This window comes from Arabidopsis lyrata (assembly GCF_000004255.2).
Source record: "Arabidopsis lyrata subsp. lyrata unplaced genomic scaffold ARALYscaffold_6, whole genome shotgun sequence".
In the NCBI taxonomy this organism is placed as follows: Eukaryota; Viridiplantae; Streptophyta; class Magnoliopsida; order Brassicales; family Brassicaceae; genus Arabidopsis; species Arabidopsis lyrata.
The window spans coordinates 23,479,495-23,494,767 of NW_003302550.1; the positions used below are offsets into that span (position 1 = coordinate 23,479,495).

The 15,273-nt window shown below is 37.9% G+C and overlaps 2 protein-coding genes and 1 pseudogene across 2 annotated transcripts; all 3 read left to right on the plus strand.

The window, feature by feature from the left end:
• The first annotated feature begins 4,954 nt into the window (after positions 1 to 4,954).
• LOC9308883 lies at positions 4,955 to 7,698 on the plus strand (annotated as a pseudogene).
• A 221-nt stretch (positions 7,699 to 7,919) lies between these two features.
• Positions 7,920 to 10,625, plus strand: LOC9308884 (pentatricopeptide repeat-containing protein At4g02750). The gene has a single exon (XM_002872769.2). It carries the CDS (start codon positions 8,089 to 8,091, stop codon positions 10,417 to 10,419), a length of 2,331 nt encoding a protein of 776 aa, XP_002872815.1. The 5' UTR covers positions 7,920 to 8,088; the 3' UTR covers positions 10,420 to 10,625.
• Positions 10,626 to 11,312: 687 nt separating this feature from the next.
• Positions 11,313 to 14,905, plus strand: LOC9308885 (F-box protein SKIP17). Its single transcript, XM_021021748.1, has 12 exons — positions 11,313 to 11,721; positions 12,061 to 12,236; positions 12,430 to 12,537; positions 13,004 to 13,114; positions 13,326 to 13,414; positions 13,488 to 13,609; positions 13,708 to 13,772; positions 13,862 to 13,934; positions 14,022 to 14,084; positions 14,177 to 14,238; positions 14,339 to 14,410; positions 14,529 to 14,905. The coding sequence occupies exons 1-12, from the start codon at positions 11,398 to 11,400 to the stop codon at positions 14,704 to 14,706; spliced, it is 1,443 nt and encodes a 480-aa protein (XP_020877407.1). The 5' UTR covers positions 11,313 to 11,397; the 3' UTR covers positions 14,707 to 14,905.
• The last annotated feature ends 368 nt before the right edge of the window (positions 14,906 to 15,273 follow it).

Here is a 15,273-nt window from a genome sequence, read left to right on the forward strand (position 1 = left end):
TAGCCCAAAGCTCTGCGAGGTGCTTTTTAAGAATGCTGCAATCCTTGGTTAAATGTCCGGTCACTTTATGAATGTCACAATATAGGCTTTCATCACGGACCCAAGTGTTTGATCTTCTTTTCCCTTGGAATTGCTTTCCGACGGTATTGTTGAAGGGTTGCGACCCAAACTTCCTTGGTCCTTTGTTCTCTCTAGGCTCGAACTTCTTGGTAGGGACGGTGATTGCCGGCTTTTCTTGTTTACTCCGTTTGGCAAAACTTTCTTTTTCGTCTTCTACCTCCATCCAATTGTTTGCGCGGAAGAGTGCATCCTGAATTGTGTCTGGTTTATGAAGTATTAAGTCTTCTTTAAACCTTGAATCATGTCGCAATCCTTTTCGTAGGGCGGATAAAGCCGATTGCTGTGAGATTCTTGGGAGTTTTGACAGCACTCCTTTGAATTTGGTGATGAAAACTCGAAGTGACTCATTGGATCCTTGCGTTAAGTTCCAAAGATCGGCATCCGAGACGCTTTTATCCATAAGAATAGAGTATTGCTTTAAGAACACGGCTGATAGTTCGTCGAAATTGCTGATCGAACCCGGCTCTAATTGGGTGAACCACATTAGAGCTTGGCCACATAGTTTTTCCGAAAACAGCTTGCAATAGCCTGCGTCCTCATCAGCTTCATCCAATTCGACTCTTCCTGCAGCGATCAGAAAGGCTGCAAGATAGCTTTTTGGATCCTCCAATCCGCTGTAAGGGTCCAACTTGAGCTTCCGGGAATCTTTGATCCTCAAACTTGCAATTCGCGGGATAAAAGGGGTTCGCCTAGCTTCTTCAATGACTCGATTGATGTCTGGCTCCGAACTTGTAGCCTGATGAAATTTTGATTTCATTTCTTTTAATTCCTGGCTAACCTTCCTCATGGTCTCGAACTGGTTGAGGTTCTCCTGCTCGTACTGAGCTGCAAGTTGTTCTTCATCCTCGAGCTGCGTCTCTTCTTCCGACGTCTGAGCTACATTATTAGTAGCACCGGGAGTTGTTTGCCCGCTGGTTTCATTTTGTGCAGCGGAACTTGGCGAGTTGAATATCCCTCTTCGGGTTCCCACCGGGTTTCCTGCACTTAAAGAGCGAACACGAGTTTGTATATTATTGACGTTTTGACTAAGAGATACCTGGGATGTTTGCAATGTATCGACGGCCTTCTCCACATCCGAGAACTTTTGTGATATGTCCGACATGGTTTGCTGCATAGCTTTGAGGGTTTCGGCCAATGATGTCTCAACGGCGTCTCCTCCGGACATTGTTGTTTATCTCGGAAATGTAGAAAAGAAGAAATCTGACCACTCAAGAATCCTGATCTCCCCACAGACGGCGCCAAAATGTGGATGTCAGATTCACACACTCAAGTATTTTTGTTAAGTGGGAAAGATTATTCTTGAGGGACAAAAATGAATATATAAAAACTTGAAAATTGATACGAAAATTGCTATATTATTTCCCTTTCGAGAGGAAGATCCCCTTTACATGGCCATCGGCCTCTATATTTATACACCGATAAACGACATTAAAATGAGTAATTAAGCACAATTATTTCTTCTTAAATGTGTCCGTTTTGATTCTCTGGCTTTAATGCTCAACGTTTGAATTTGAGTTGACTCTGATCTTCATGGGCCTCGCCTCTTTCGGCCCAAGTGTCCGTAAACCGACTTACCCGTGTCTTCTACACCGAACTCGTGTCACAGTGTAGTCACTTCGGATTCTCGAAATGGTGACAACCACTTCGACCGTCCCTTCGGCTCACGGGTCCAATGGGCTTCATCCTTTATGGGCCATTATCTTGATCACGTGGCAATCTTTGGTTGGTCTCGTACTTCTGGTGCGGGATCCGACACCAACATTAACCACCAAATAACTAAACAATACTCAAATTCTTTAGCTTTTCGAACTTAACTACTATCGATTTACAATATTTCTATGTAAAAAGCATTCAAAATGTAAAGAAAACAAGATTATGAGATAACTACTAATGACAGTTGCAAATTTTAGAGTTGCAGAAGAGGATAACTCAGGTTGAAGACGACTACAAAATTACAATTATACCCTTCATCAAATTTCTGCTGTGTACGTATATATAATTTACGGTGTAATAATGTACGTACATCTTTGTTGGTGACTTAATTTTGATGGGATATATTGGTTGATATAATAAACCACTATTGGCGAGAGATCTATTCTACGATGTTCCTACTAGAGATGAAACCACTGTTATTTAATTTTTTTATGTTTCTAAATACACTCCCAACAAACAATATATGTCTTGTCGTACTAATTTATACTTTTGTCCCATCAACTCGGCATTTACTAAATCATCGAAGACTAGAGAAAATCAACACAATTACCATTCACTTTACATCTACCATGTCAATTTGCATTTGTGTACTTTAAATATTCACTGTCATATACTTCCTCGTGTACATAATTAGTAATGTACGTACATTCTTCTAAAAATAATGTCTTAGCTCGTTATGACTCTACATCTAACATGCACATCTGTTTTCGTATACGTCAAACATTCACCTTTACATACTTCATGAGTACATAGTTAGTAGTGTACGTACATTCTTCCAAAAATCATGGCTTACCTCCCTTACATTTTCAACTGCAACCTCTTTAGCTCTCCAAGCTGTAGAATATGAAATCCGAACATTGAGATCATTTAGAAGCAACTGTGGTAAATCGACAGCTCTCAGACCCCCTTGCGTAGAACTGTATTTGCTCTTCACTACCTCTCTGAGAAGCTTATAACTAGCACGTTTAGTATAATTCTTCCAAGTGTCAATGTCACACGTATGGGTGGTATCATACGATGTGATTTTGAAATATTTCGAATTCTTGACGACTTGAGCAGTCAATGCCATGGACAATTATCATCAACGCAAACCATCTCTAATCTTGTAGGACATGACCGAGGTTGCTTGTAGCAAAAACATTTTTTGATTGCAAGATAAGCCATTGTTTGTTGTATGACTTTCTTGTTCATAAAAACACTTCCCACATACAAAGTCTCACATGTCGTACTCAGTTCAACTTGTGTCTCATTGGATTAATCATCGAATACCGGAGCAGCATCATTATCGAGAATCTCCACCTCACCACCATATAATGAAGAAAAACCACTATACACTTTGTAAGCCTCAGCTGCGGTAACTAGCCGATGATCATTCAGTGCCCCACTTGTTGATGCTCTAATACCACACTCGAGAACATCATCCCCAGTAACTTCGTCTATACCATTAATATTGGTATCCGTGTACGTAACAAAATCATCTTCGCAGCCTGTATCATGTACACATTCGCTAGTGTACGTACATTGGTACAAACTATATCGAAACGTACGTGTTGGAGTCACGGTTGGTGTACGGTCACCCAAATGAGAAATGTTATCTCCGCCAGGTACACGCTGACTTGTGTACGTACACTCTGCCAATAGACGACTGAATTCCCCTGAATGTTCAACAGTCTGTTGAGTGAGAATAACGTCCTCCTCAACATTCCCAATTCCATATTCTTCTACAATTACTTCATTCCACTTGTTGTAATCGTAATTTTCGCCGCTACCTTCACTACTATCTATAGTAGGATCGAGGGTACTTTCCCCCATTCATCGTCGCCTTGATGAACATCATACCCATCACCCTCTTTGTTGTCCTCCTCCTCTTCATCTCTATCTGTTTTATCGTCCTCAATGCCGTCTTGCTCATCTACGGCCTCATTATTTGCATCCACATTTAAAGGCGCTACAATGGTTTTTGGTGTCTTTGCACTCCCAGACACATGGTCACTTTTAGCATCATGGCCATCATTCCTAGAGACAGTATTTCCGCCTGCCTTGACGGTTGTAATAAAAGAGACAAAGAAGTTCACTAGTATCCCCACCACGAATCAAAAAGAATATATCCAGGCTCATTTAATTGTCAATTTAGACAGGAGGACATTTACTTTCTATCATCATTGACATCTTTGCCGGCATCCAGTAACTAATTATATAATTGCATTCAGTGGACTTCAAACTGAAAACCTCACATAATGTACGTACACGTGTACGTCATGTTTTCCTTAACACGTACACACCGACCAAACCTGCTTTCCTCTGGTTCGAATTTTCATTCTTCTTCTTTGCATCACCATTCACCAACCATATTAAATACTAGAATATCCATTACCCACCTGCATCATAAATTCAGCAGAACCCCATTAAATGCAACTGAAAACATGATTAAATCTACAAAAACAAAAAGAATTTCCAACTACACACTTTATAAACATAACTAATAACTATATATCCTCATTTAGCATTTGCAACAAAACAAAAATGGAAATAAAAATTTGTGGATTTTTATATCAAAACCAATGTTGATTTCGTACACAGTCACGATCAAGTGTGTTATAAGAAAAAACTTCTTAAACAACTTCATTACTTACACGATCAATGCTTCTCTTGTCTCCAAACTTTGTAAAACAACAAAATCAAAACTTCTCCAGCATCACATTTGTTCATAAAAATTTGTTTGTTTGTTTTTTCTTGTTTATCTCTTAAAATTATTCATAAGTATAAACAAATATTATAAGAGGTAATGATGAGTTTGTATTAATTAAAGTGGGTAACAGTCATGTCTAAACTTTTTTGGCATTTAATCCTGATGTCACATAGTATTTTAATGTTATTAAGCCCTCATTTTCACTGTACAACCGCAGAAAAGAATTAAAAACAAAAATATCTGAACCCAACTAGAAACACTGTACATAACTAAATCACATAACTAAACCGTACATGGAACAGTACATCGTTACGCTAGCAAGGGTATTTTGGTCAGAATTTGGCTTAATTGCCAAAATGTGAGAGATGAAACTCACTTTGCCAAACCATGAAAATAAAACATGTTCTTCTGCCCTGCCCTGCAATTAACCCTAAATTGAAACATGAGTCTTTCTAATTTTTCAAAAGTAGTTGTGTCATGGAACCTCAAAACCCCAACAAGCGACTTTGTAGAGTCCAAAACCAAAACCCTAATTCTCCCCCGGGTTTCGAACAGAACCACGTCGATCTGATTATCTCCTCGTTCCTCTCGTTGCCTGATTTGCCTTCGTTATCCTCGCCGCTCTCTATTGGCTGCTCCTTCGATCGGGTGGTTGAGAAATTGTTGGAAGCTTCTGATGATGACTCCGTTCACGATCGCACACTCCAACTCGCGTCGCTTCTTCAAGATACCACCAAAAGATTATCTCGAAAACACGCTTCTCTCCACAATTCCAATTCCTGGTTACTCCCTCATGAACTTACCATTAAGGTAACACGACCTGTCTTTTCTTTTTTTATGTAAACCTGAGTTATTGAATCTAGAGACCATGTTTTAGGAATTTAAAGATGTGTTGTGTTGAATTCAGGTGTTTTCGTTGGTTGATACAAAATCCCTGATGCAAGCATCAGCGTGTTCGTTGCACCATGTTCAAAAAGTGTGCCAATGACTCTTTTTGTTACTCCAACATTGACTTGACAAACGTAGAGTTGTCCGTAGTATGATTTTTAAGGCTGTAAAAGAACTCAGGTCAGATGTTATTATAAAACCCAAATCTTCTTCAATCTTTTCTATTTCTCTATTCTTGGTGTATCTAATCATCTCGTGGGGTTTGTTTGTTGATGCATGCAGATCCCTAAAAGTTGGTCTCCTGGATAAATCTAAGAATTCTTTGCTTTCAGGCACATGTCTTGCCCCACTATCCTATAATCATGGTTTTCTTGGGTATTGGCTTTATTACCATAATTATGTTTGACTTACCATACCATACATACTACTGGTTTCTGTGGCCTTGTATCTTTGATATAATTGCAATTTTTTTTTCTTTTCCATTCAACAAGGAATCTCTTGACAAGCCTACACATTTACAATCTCAAATGGTTGGAGAATAAGTCCTTATGTGGTGCCTTGTCCGTCTGCTCAAATCTAACCGATTTAAAGATTGTTGGATTGTAAGTTGGCCTTACCCTGTTGGCTGTTGCTTACCATTTTCCAAGTCTTATAGGCTAGTTACAATATAGTCCTAAGCTGGACTGACAATCTTTGTCACATTTTCTCACTTTCTGCAATATTTGTGTTTTCTCTTTACAGGGATGTTGATTCATTAGATAAAGTATTAGATTGTCTCACAAGAAAATGTCAGCATCTGTTCTTAGAAAAACAGTTATTAGAAAAACAGATTGGACCTGGTAAGGTTTTTTTGCTATGATACTTTGCTTTTGTTGTCCTTTCATGTTTGCTTAAGCTGACCCCAATTAATGTCTGGCAGCTAGATCGATCTCTGTATGTGGTTCTTCCTTTGAGAGAAACTGCCCCAATATAACTTCACTATCACTTATAGGTTTTGGCCTAAGTGACAAGAAAGTCTACCTTCTTATTAAGGTATGGCTTTTTTGGTTTTCTGGTATTTCTTCTATTTTCATTTGGTGCTATATCTAAATGTTTTACAAAAATATCCGATGCTTCTTTGCAGGGTTTGCGTAAGCTTAAGTACCTGAACCTATCCAGAAATTCTATAATCAAAGGACGCTTTTTGAGGTTCATGTTTTTTGAGCTGATGATATCCTAGTTAAGTATTTTTTATGTTTTCTAAGTTTCTTATGGCGGAGAGTTTTTTTTTTTTTTTTTCTGATGGGTAGGGATGTGAGCCATGACTGCAAAGACTCTCTGCTCGAGACTTTGATATTGCGAGATTGCAATTCTCTAGAGGAGGTAAAGGAATTTAACATAACTTTCGTTGTTACATCTCATATTAATATGTCACTACTAATATTGGACCCTTAATATCCAGAGAAATGTTTGCCGGTTTTTGGATTCGTTGTTACTCGTAGGACACTTCAGATTCATTCGACACATTGTAAGTTCTCTTCTTAATAACACATTACTAGTTTTGGTCTGGTGACAAGTGCTTTTGTTTACTCATGATATTTTTCTTCAATAGGACGTTTCAAATGAGGCCGGATTAATTTATGGCGGCGAGAGATGTAGCAAACCAAAGTAACTGATTTTTTTTATTATTATTGTTTACCATTTGACTAATAGTAATCATAATAACTCGGTTAAATAACGTAACGGTTTATATATATGGCCATTATATTGTGTGTTGTAGGTTTCCTCTGGAAGAGCTGAATGAAGAAAGACCAGGTCTCACTTTTGTGGCAGAGTTTAGATCACCATCATCATCATCAGTATCAGATGTTAGATCACCATCACCATCGTCGTCGTCAGATTCATCTTCTTCCTCAGATTCATCATCATCAAGGTTGATCAATTTGTTATTAGGCTTTTAAAATTAATTATTAGGAATTCAAGTTTAAATGATTTGTTGTTGTTTGTAAAATTCAGCTCAGGAGATTCTTCCGACGACAGTGGAACTGAAGATGACGATGACTGACGTTGTCCTGTGACTCGTGAAGTTGTGATAATGGTGTCACTTCTTTCAATTTTATTACCTTTTCCTCAAGAAAATATAATTAGGCATTGATATATTTTTGTTACCTATGGTCTAAAAACCATTTTATTTCTCTTGGATCATGCATATTTCTGTTTGTTTTATTTTCAATTTTTTTTTTTTACTTCAAAAGTTTAGTTATGTTAAATCAACCAATTTTAAAATGTTTTAGACTTTTTCATTTGTTTCATTATAGAAGATTTTCTCTATTTTCAATGCATGATTTATATTAGTTTAATAGTTTTTAATTATGCAGTATCTTTTTCTATTGGTTGAATTTTTATAAAATGGGACAGAAAGTGTACTAAACTACATGTAATTTTGACAAAATTAGAGACACACAAGTAAAGGTGTACTTATCCTTTGTCTTCAAGCTCAAAATTTTAATTAAATTTAGTTTATTACAATGAATTTTTTTTTTGCCCAAAAAAAAATATAACTGATACGGCCTTGTTCTCGCTACGATGTTAGAAATTGAGAAATCTTTTTGTGATTATGCATTGTTTGGTCGTGGAACTGATCAAACTATTTGTGAAATCCACTGAGACCATCTTTTGAGAATGTTTTCTCTTCAGTAATGCAAATATACAAGTTTGGTGCTCTTTCGCGGCGACATACATCCTTGAATGGACTCAAACGAAGATACAACAACGCAAACAGTGCATCAAATTTCCACTCGTCGAAGAGCTCTACTCAAACCCAAATCCAGAAATCGCAGACCAAACCTCTCCCTAAATCTGGAGACTCGGATATAAAAGAGTGGAACGTTGCTATAAGCAGCTACATGCGTACTGGAAGGTGCAGCGAAGCGCTTCGTGTCTTCAAACGCATGCCTAGGTGGAGTTCCGTTTCTTATAACGCTATGATATCTGGGTATTTGAGAAATGGTGAGTTTGAACTCGCACGGATGTTGTTCGATGAAATGCCTGAACGAGATTTAGTTTCGTGGAATGTGATGATTAAAGGGTATGTAAGGAACAGGAATCTTGGGAAAGCTAGGGAATTGTTTGAGAGAATGCCTGAGAGGGATGTTTGTTCGTGGAATACGATTTTGTCGGGTTACGCTCAGAATGGGTGTGTTGATGATGCAAGAAGGGTTTTTGATCGAATGCCTGAGAAGAACGACGTATCGTGGAATGCGTTGCTCTCTGCTTATGTTCAGAATAGTAAATTGGAGGAGGCTTGTGTGTTGTTTGGGTCAAGGGAGAATTGGGCGTTGGTTTCGTGGAACTGCTTGCTTGGTGGGTTTGTTAAGAAGAAGAAGATTGTTGAGGCAAGACAGTTTTTTGATAGTATGAAGGTGAGGGATGTGGTCTCATGGAATACGATCATCACTGGTTATGCACAGAACGGGGAAATTGATGAGGCGCGACAACTGTTTGATGAGTCTCCTGTTCATGACGTCTTTACATGGACAGCAATGGTATCAGGATATATACAAAACCGAATGGTGGAAGAAGCGAGAGAATTATTCGACAGAATGCCAGAGAGAAACGAAGTGTCATGGAATGCCATGCTTGCAGGATATGTGCAGGGGGAGAGAGTGGAGATGGCAAAGGAATTGTTTGATGTTATGCCTTGTAGAAATGTTAGTACATGGAACACGATGATAACTGGATATGCTCAGTGCGGCAAAATTTCTGAAGCTAAGAACCTTTTTGATAAAATGCCTAAGAGAGATCCGGTCTCTTGGGCAGCTATGATTGCAGGGTACTCGCAAAGCGGACACAGCTATGAAGCTCTGCGTTTGTTTGTACTAATGGAGAGAGAGGGAGGGAGATTGAATCGGTCTTCGTTTTCATCTGCTCTAAGCACATGTGCAGACGTTGTTGCTCTCGAGCTTGGGAAGCAATTGCATGGACGATTGGTTAAAGGCGGGTATGAGACTGGGTGCTTTGTTGGGAATGCGCTTTTGTTGATGTATTGCAAATGTGGAAGCATAGAAGAAGCTAATGACTTGTTTAAGGAGATGGCTGGGAAGGACATTGTCTCTTGGAACACAATGATTGCAGGTTATTCAAGGCACGGGTTTGGAGAAGAGGCTTTAAGGTTCTTCGAGTCAATGAAGAGAGAAGGACTGAAGCCAGATGATGCTACCATGGTTGCGGTATTATCTGCGTGCAGTCACACAGGACTTGTTGATAAAGGCAGGCAATATTTCCATACGATGACTCAAGACTATGGCGTAAGGCCTAACTCACAACACTACGCTTGCATGGTCGATCTTCTCGGTCGAGCTGGGCTTCTAGAAGAAGCTCACAATCTAATGAAGAACATGCCCTTTGAGCCAGACGCTGCAATTTGGGGAACTTTACTCGGTGCAAGCAGAGTCCATGGAAACACAGAGCTAGCTGAAACAGCTGCAGATAAGATTTTTGCAATGGAGCCTGAAAATTCCGGTATGTATGTTCTTCTCTCTAATCTATACGCTTCTTCTGGTCGATGGGGAGATGTAGGTAAACTACGAGTGAGAATGCGGGATAAAGGGGTGAAGAAAGTTCCAGGGTACAGTTGGATTGAGATTCAGAACAAGACTCATACTTTCTCGGTTGGGGATGAGTTTCATCCTGAGAAAGACGAGATCTTTGCGTTTTTGGAGGATCTGGATTTGAGAATGAAGAAAGCAGGGTATGTTTCAAAGACGAGTGTGGTACTTCATGATGTGGAAGAAGAAGAGAAGGAGCGTATGGTTCGGTACCATAGCGAGAGACTGGCTGTAGCTTATGGGATAATGCGTGTGTCTTCGGGGAGACCGATCCGTGTGATAAAGAATCTGCGTGTGTGCGAGGATTGTCACAATGCCATCAAGTATATGGCCAAAGTCACAGGGAGACTGATTATTTTGAGGGATAATAACAGGTTTCACCATTTTAAGGATGGTTCATGTTCTTGTGGAGACTACTGGTGAAGCGATGATGATTCCATTTCATATTTGATTCAATCTAACCGTTGACCAATTACAGAAGAAAATGGGTTCGGTCTTCATTTCTCTCCTTTACCACTTTATCACTAGACCAAGGCGACTTGATTAACTAATTAAAATATTTATTTAAGGTATGAACTAATTCTACAAGTTGTGCATAAATCTATAATTCTGACCTAATTATTTCTCAATTTTCACATTTGCAAATTAATTATCCAAGTTTGCGTTGACGATGAAAATTTAAGTTCTTTAATAATCAACGTTAAATAAGAAAACATAGATGTTAACATTCGTTTTTCTGAACCCAGTAATCATCTGTCACCACTCACCCCACATTTAGAGGGTGTTATTCAATCATAGAGTTAAAGTCAAATTTTTCAGGTTTAGATTTGCTTTCTGATATTGTTTGTAAGAGTTTGTTTGTGTGGATTTCAAAATCTTTGCAGTATATCTTGGATTTTGATTCTAATAATTTATTCATGAAACTCCAAAGAGGTTTCATTTCAAATGATTTAATACACAAAGATTTTACAAATCTTTTAGTTTTGGATAACCCTGGATTTTAATGAAGTATTTTAAATCTTTGTTGAATAATACCAAACTTTTAAAATCTAATGAAGTATTAGATCCAATAACACCAGATTTTAAAGTTAGATTTAGAATCATTAGTTGAATAACACTCGATTAGTGTTGGATTTCAATTCTATTAAAATCCATAATTGAACACCACTTTTAAGGAATTAATTTGCCAACTTAAAAATGTAAAATCGAAAAACTATAATGTTCTAAATTTTTTATAATTGAATTACATTGCAAAATCATAAGGAAAAGAGTCTCATTCATTACTTTTAAAAGAAATGAAAGAAAAAAAAGGACCAAGGAGGCGGAGCCATTTTTATAAATAAATAGAGGAGAAAAGAAAACGCCTGAGAAGACTCTTTCAACGTTGTTGGGTTGGGTTCCATGGATTCACCAAATCCTCCCACACAAAGCCCTAACTCGGTCCGTACTCTTCCCGGCTCGAACCATAGCCACACCGATTTGATTATCTCATCGCTCCTCTCGTTTCCAGATTCTTCTACGATCTCCATTAGCTGTTCCTTCGATCGAGTCCTTGATAGAGCTCTCGCCTCCGCTTCCGCTGATGAATCCGTTCAGGATCGTCTCGTCGATCGCACTCTCGAACTCGCATCGCTTCTTCTCGATTCCACGAAACGATGCTTCCGGAAACGAGCTTCTGTTCACAATTCCAATTCCTGGTTCCTTCCTCCAGAACTTACAATTAAGGTAACAAGGAAATTTTTGCTCTGTCTTTGTATTGAATCTAGAGGCGATGATGTTTTAGTTTTTGGTACAACGCCTGGTCTCTTTATCGATGTAATCAATTGAGGATTCTGAAATTATGCATTGTTCCTGGAAACCTGAACCATTTGCGTTATTGAATTTAGAGGCGATTTTTTCGGGGATTCTCGAATTATGCTTTGTTCGTCGAAACTTGAACCATTTGCGTTATTGTATCCATTGTGATTAGTAACGATTTCTGTTCAATTTTAGGAAGAGTTGGAATTTTAGGATATGTCATCTTGAGTGGTTTTCTCATGTACTTTGTTTAATTCGATTATTCAGGTTTTTTCGATGCTTGATACAAAGTCTCTGATGCAAGCAGCTGTGTGCTGCACCATGTTCAACAAATGTGCTATGGACCGTTTATGTTACTCCCACATCGACTTGACAACGTCTGCTAGATATGCTGATAAAGGAGTTGTGTCTACTATGATCAATCGGGCTGGAAAAGAACTCAGGTGAAATTTTGTGTCTTCAAACAACCATTTAATGTGCTTCCATTTTTCTAATTGCTAGTATAAAACCTACTGAGTCTAATGAGATGGAAGAACAATCTGCTTATATCATCTCTTAGCTTTTTATATTCTTTTTCTTTCTATATTTGAATTTGGTCTATGTAATCATTTCTCAGGGTTTTGTTTATGCTTGCAGATCCCTCAAACTTGGTCGTGTTGTTCGTACAGCTGGATCTGATTCTACTGCACCTTTGCTTAGCGGATCTTGTCTTTCCCCACTAGCATATAATCATGGCTTTCTTGGGTATTGGCTTCGTTACCAGTTTGAAATTTCAATATCAAACTTGTTATATTTATTTGCCTTGTCCAGTCTTAACTTAGCTATGGAGTTAAGATTGAAAACCGACTATATGGAAAAAGGGTTATAGTTTTTATAGATAGGAAAGAACTAGATCAGGAAAAAACATGTCAATGCAATTTCATCATGCTCTCTCATTATCAAAACTCATTGTTTATGGCTAATGCCTTAGGTGTAAAAAATATCGAAACCAGGAATCAAGCCTGAGATCAATTAAGAGAAAATCCTATTATTTGTATCTTGAAATCTTGTCTATTCCCTTCGATTGTGCATTTGAAATTGATTCAAATTCTCTATAACTACTATCATACAGAAAAAATGGTATCACTCGTCTATTTTCTGAGAAATTGTTGTTCAATATCATGTGCACTTGATCTTCTAACTTGGTATTTTCTTTTCTTCGATCAACTAGGAGTCGCTTGAGAAGCCTGCGGCTTTACAATCTCAGACCTATGAAATACAGGTCCTTATGCGATGCGTTGTCAGTTTGTCCAAATATCACTGATCTGAGGATTGTTGGATTGTAAGTTGTCTTGGAGTGCCAGCTTGTCTATTTTGAATTTCAGGAATTTTTCCATTTCTTTCTTTGTTTTTTCCCTTTGTCCAGAGGTTTCATATTGTCAGCTTCTATGCTTTCGTTTGTTACTACTTCAATGTCTATCGACTTTCACTTCTGCTCATTTGTTACGCAACATTGTCTCATGTTTTACGGTATTTCGTGTTTCATGTGACAGGTATAACCTAACTGAGGAGCTATTTAATTCACTGACAAAAAAATGCCGCTTAATAGAGAACCTGTTCTTAGAGACCTACGGTTATCCACGTAAAGCTTTTCCATTTTGAGCTTTTCTTTTTGTTACTTTCAAGTATGCTCAAGCTCACCTATTGTGTGACAGGTACGTTAGAGACTAAAACAGGATCATCATTAGTGGAGTTTGTGACCAATTGCCCCAACTTAACGTCCCTAACGCTCATACGCTTTGGACTAACCGATGACTGGGCCCGAAATCTTGCTGATGTATGACTCCTTTTTTTTTAATCTTTCTGGTATTTCTTCTCTCTTCATCTATTCTATGCTTTTACAAAACCCAAAACATATTTGGATGTTATTTGCAGAGTTGTCGTAAAGTGAAGTACCTGAATTTGTCCAGATCACCTACAATCAAGGGTCGTTTTTTGAGGTGAAGACACCAAAATGTTAAAAGCAAAATTTTCGCCTTCAGTCTTTTTATTAGCAAAAGCTCACATAGCAAGAAAATATTGTTGGTAGGGAGGTGGGACCTAGCTGCAAAGAAAGTCTACTCAAGACTCTAATATTGCGCAACTGCCCTAAACTACAGGAGGTAAAAGATTAATCATAAACAAGTTTTTGACTTTTTGGTTGTTTCATCAGAGTCTTGGTCTGACACTCACTTACCTCGATATTTCAGAAAGAAATGTTGGAATTCTGCAACTCACTACTCACAGGGAGCTTCAAATCCATTAGGCACATTGTAAGTTCTTACCGGATTATGCCAAATTCTGTAAATGAAAAGTATAACTTGGTTTTAATCTTAATCGTCTTCTTTTTGGATTACTCTAATAGGATATTTCAAGTAACCGCGGCTTAGCATCTTCAGACAGGGGCAAGAGATGTAACAAACCAAAGTAACCGATTGATCCTACATTTTCTTGTTTAGATAGTTAACATCGTATGAATTAGAATCGTACTAATGACTCACTGTGTTATATTTTCCATAAATTGTAGCTTTCCTCTGGAGAGGCTGAAAGAAGAAAGATCAGATGTCACATTTGTGGCGGACTTTCCTCCATTGCCTAGGTTTTTTTTTAATCTTCTTCTTGGTTTACTATAATAAATAGGCTTTAAAAATAATCATGTGATTGACGCTATCGAAGTCCTTGAATTCAAAAATGAGTTTGTGTCTGCAAAATTTCAGTTCCGAAAAGCCTTATGGTGTCTGCGATGAAGAAGAGTTGAGGCTGATAGAGATGATGGAAGCTGAGGACGATGAAGTGGACGACGAAGATGACTCGGATGAGGAATCGGACGATGCATCGGATGAGGATGAGTCAGAAGATGAGGACATGGGCTTTAATGTCGATTATTTGTTATGATTAGTGTTGGTAATCCGTTAGTGTTCGTTATTGAACTATTTCACGAGAAGTTATTCGTTTCTTTTGCTTAAGATTCTTCTTGTTGGGAGATTTGAACTTTGCACAAACATACGAAATTATTAAACGAATTAGAAAAAAAAACAAAAAAGTGACGTTGTGGTTTTATTTGGATATAAATAACATTGAAAAGTTTTGATGATTTCAAGTTTTTTTTTTTTTTTTTTTGCTTTTTCTTTGTAAAGTATGATTTAAAGTTGAAGTTTGACCATTAATTAAATTAATTAGAGAATCAAAAAAAAAACGAAAGTAAATCCAAACCAATTTTATAAGTATTTTTAGCAATAATTAATCCAGAAATTTAAAAGCAATAGCACATATAAATACTCTGCAACACGTGCCAAATTCGTTGCCAATAAACGTTATGGAAACTCCAAACCCTAAGCGACAGTGCCGTGATGATTTCTCCTCCATCCAAAGCCCTAATTCTGTTGCTATAGCTCCAGATTTCAACCAGAATGACTTTGATTCGACTATCTCCTCTTTCCTTTTGTTACCTGATTCGCCTTA

Excerpts from the sequence above, each read along its gene's own strand:
- LOC9308885 (XM_021021748.1), top strand. The coding sequence starts at position 11,398 with ATGGATTCACCAAATCCTCCCACACAAAGCCCTAACTCGGTCCGTACT. Across the intron at positions 13,773-13,861 it reads ATCAAGGGTCGTTTTTTGAG|GGAGGTGGGACCTAGCTGCA; the intron begins GTGAAGACACCA and ends TATTGTTGGTAG. Across the intron at positions 13,935-14,021 it reads ACTGCCCTAAACTACAGGAG|AAAGAAATGTTGGAATTCTG; the intron begins GTAAAAGATTAA and ends TCGATATTTCAG.
- LOC9308884 (XM_002872769.2), top strand. The coding sequence starts at position 8,089 with ATGCAAATATACAAGTTTGGTGCTCTTTCGCGGCGACATACATCCTTG.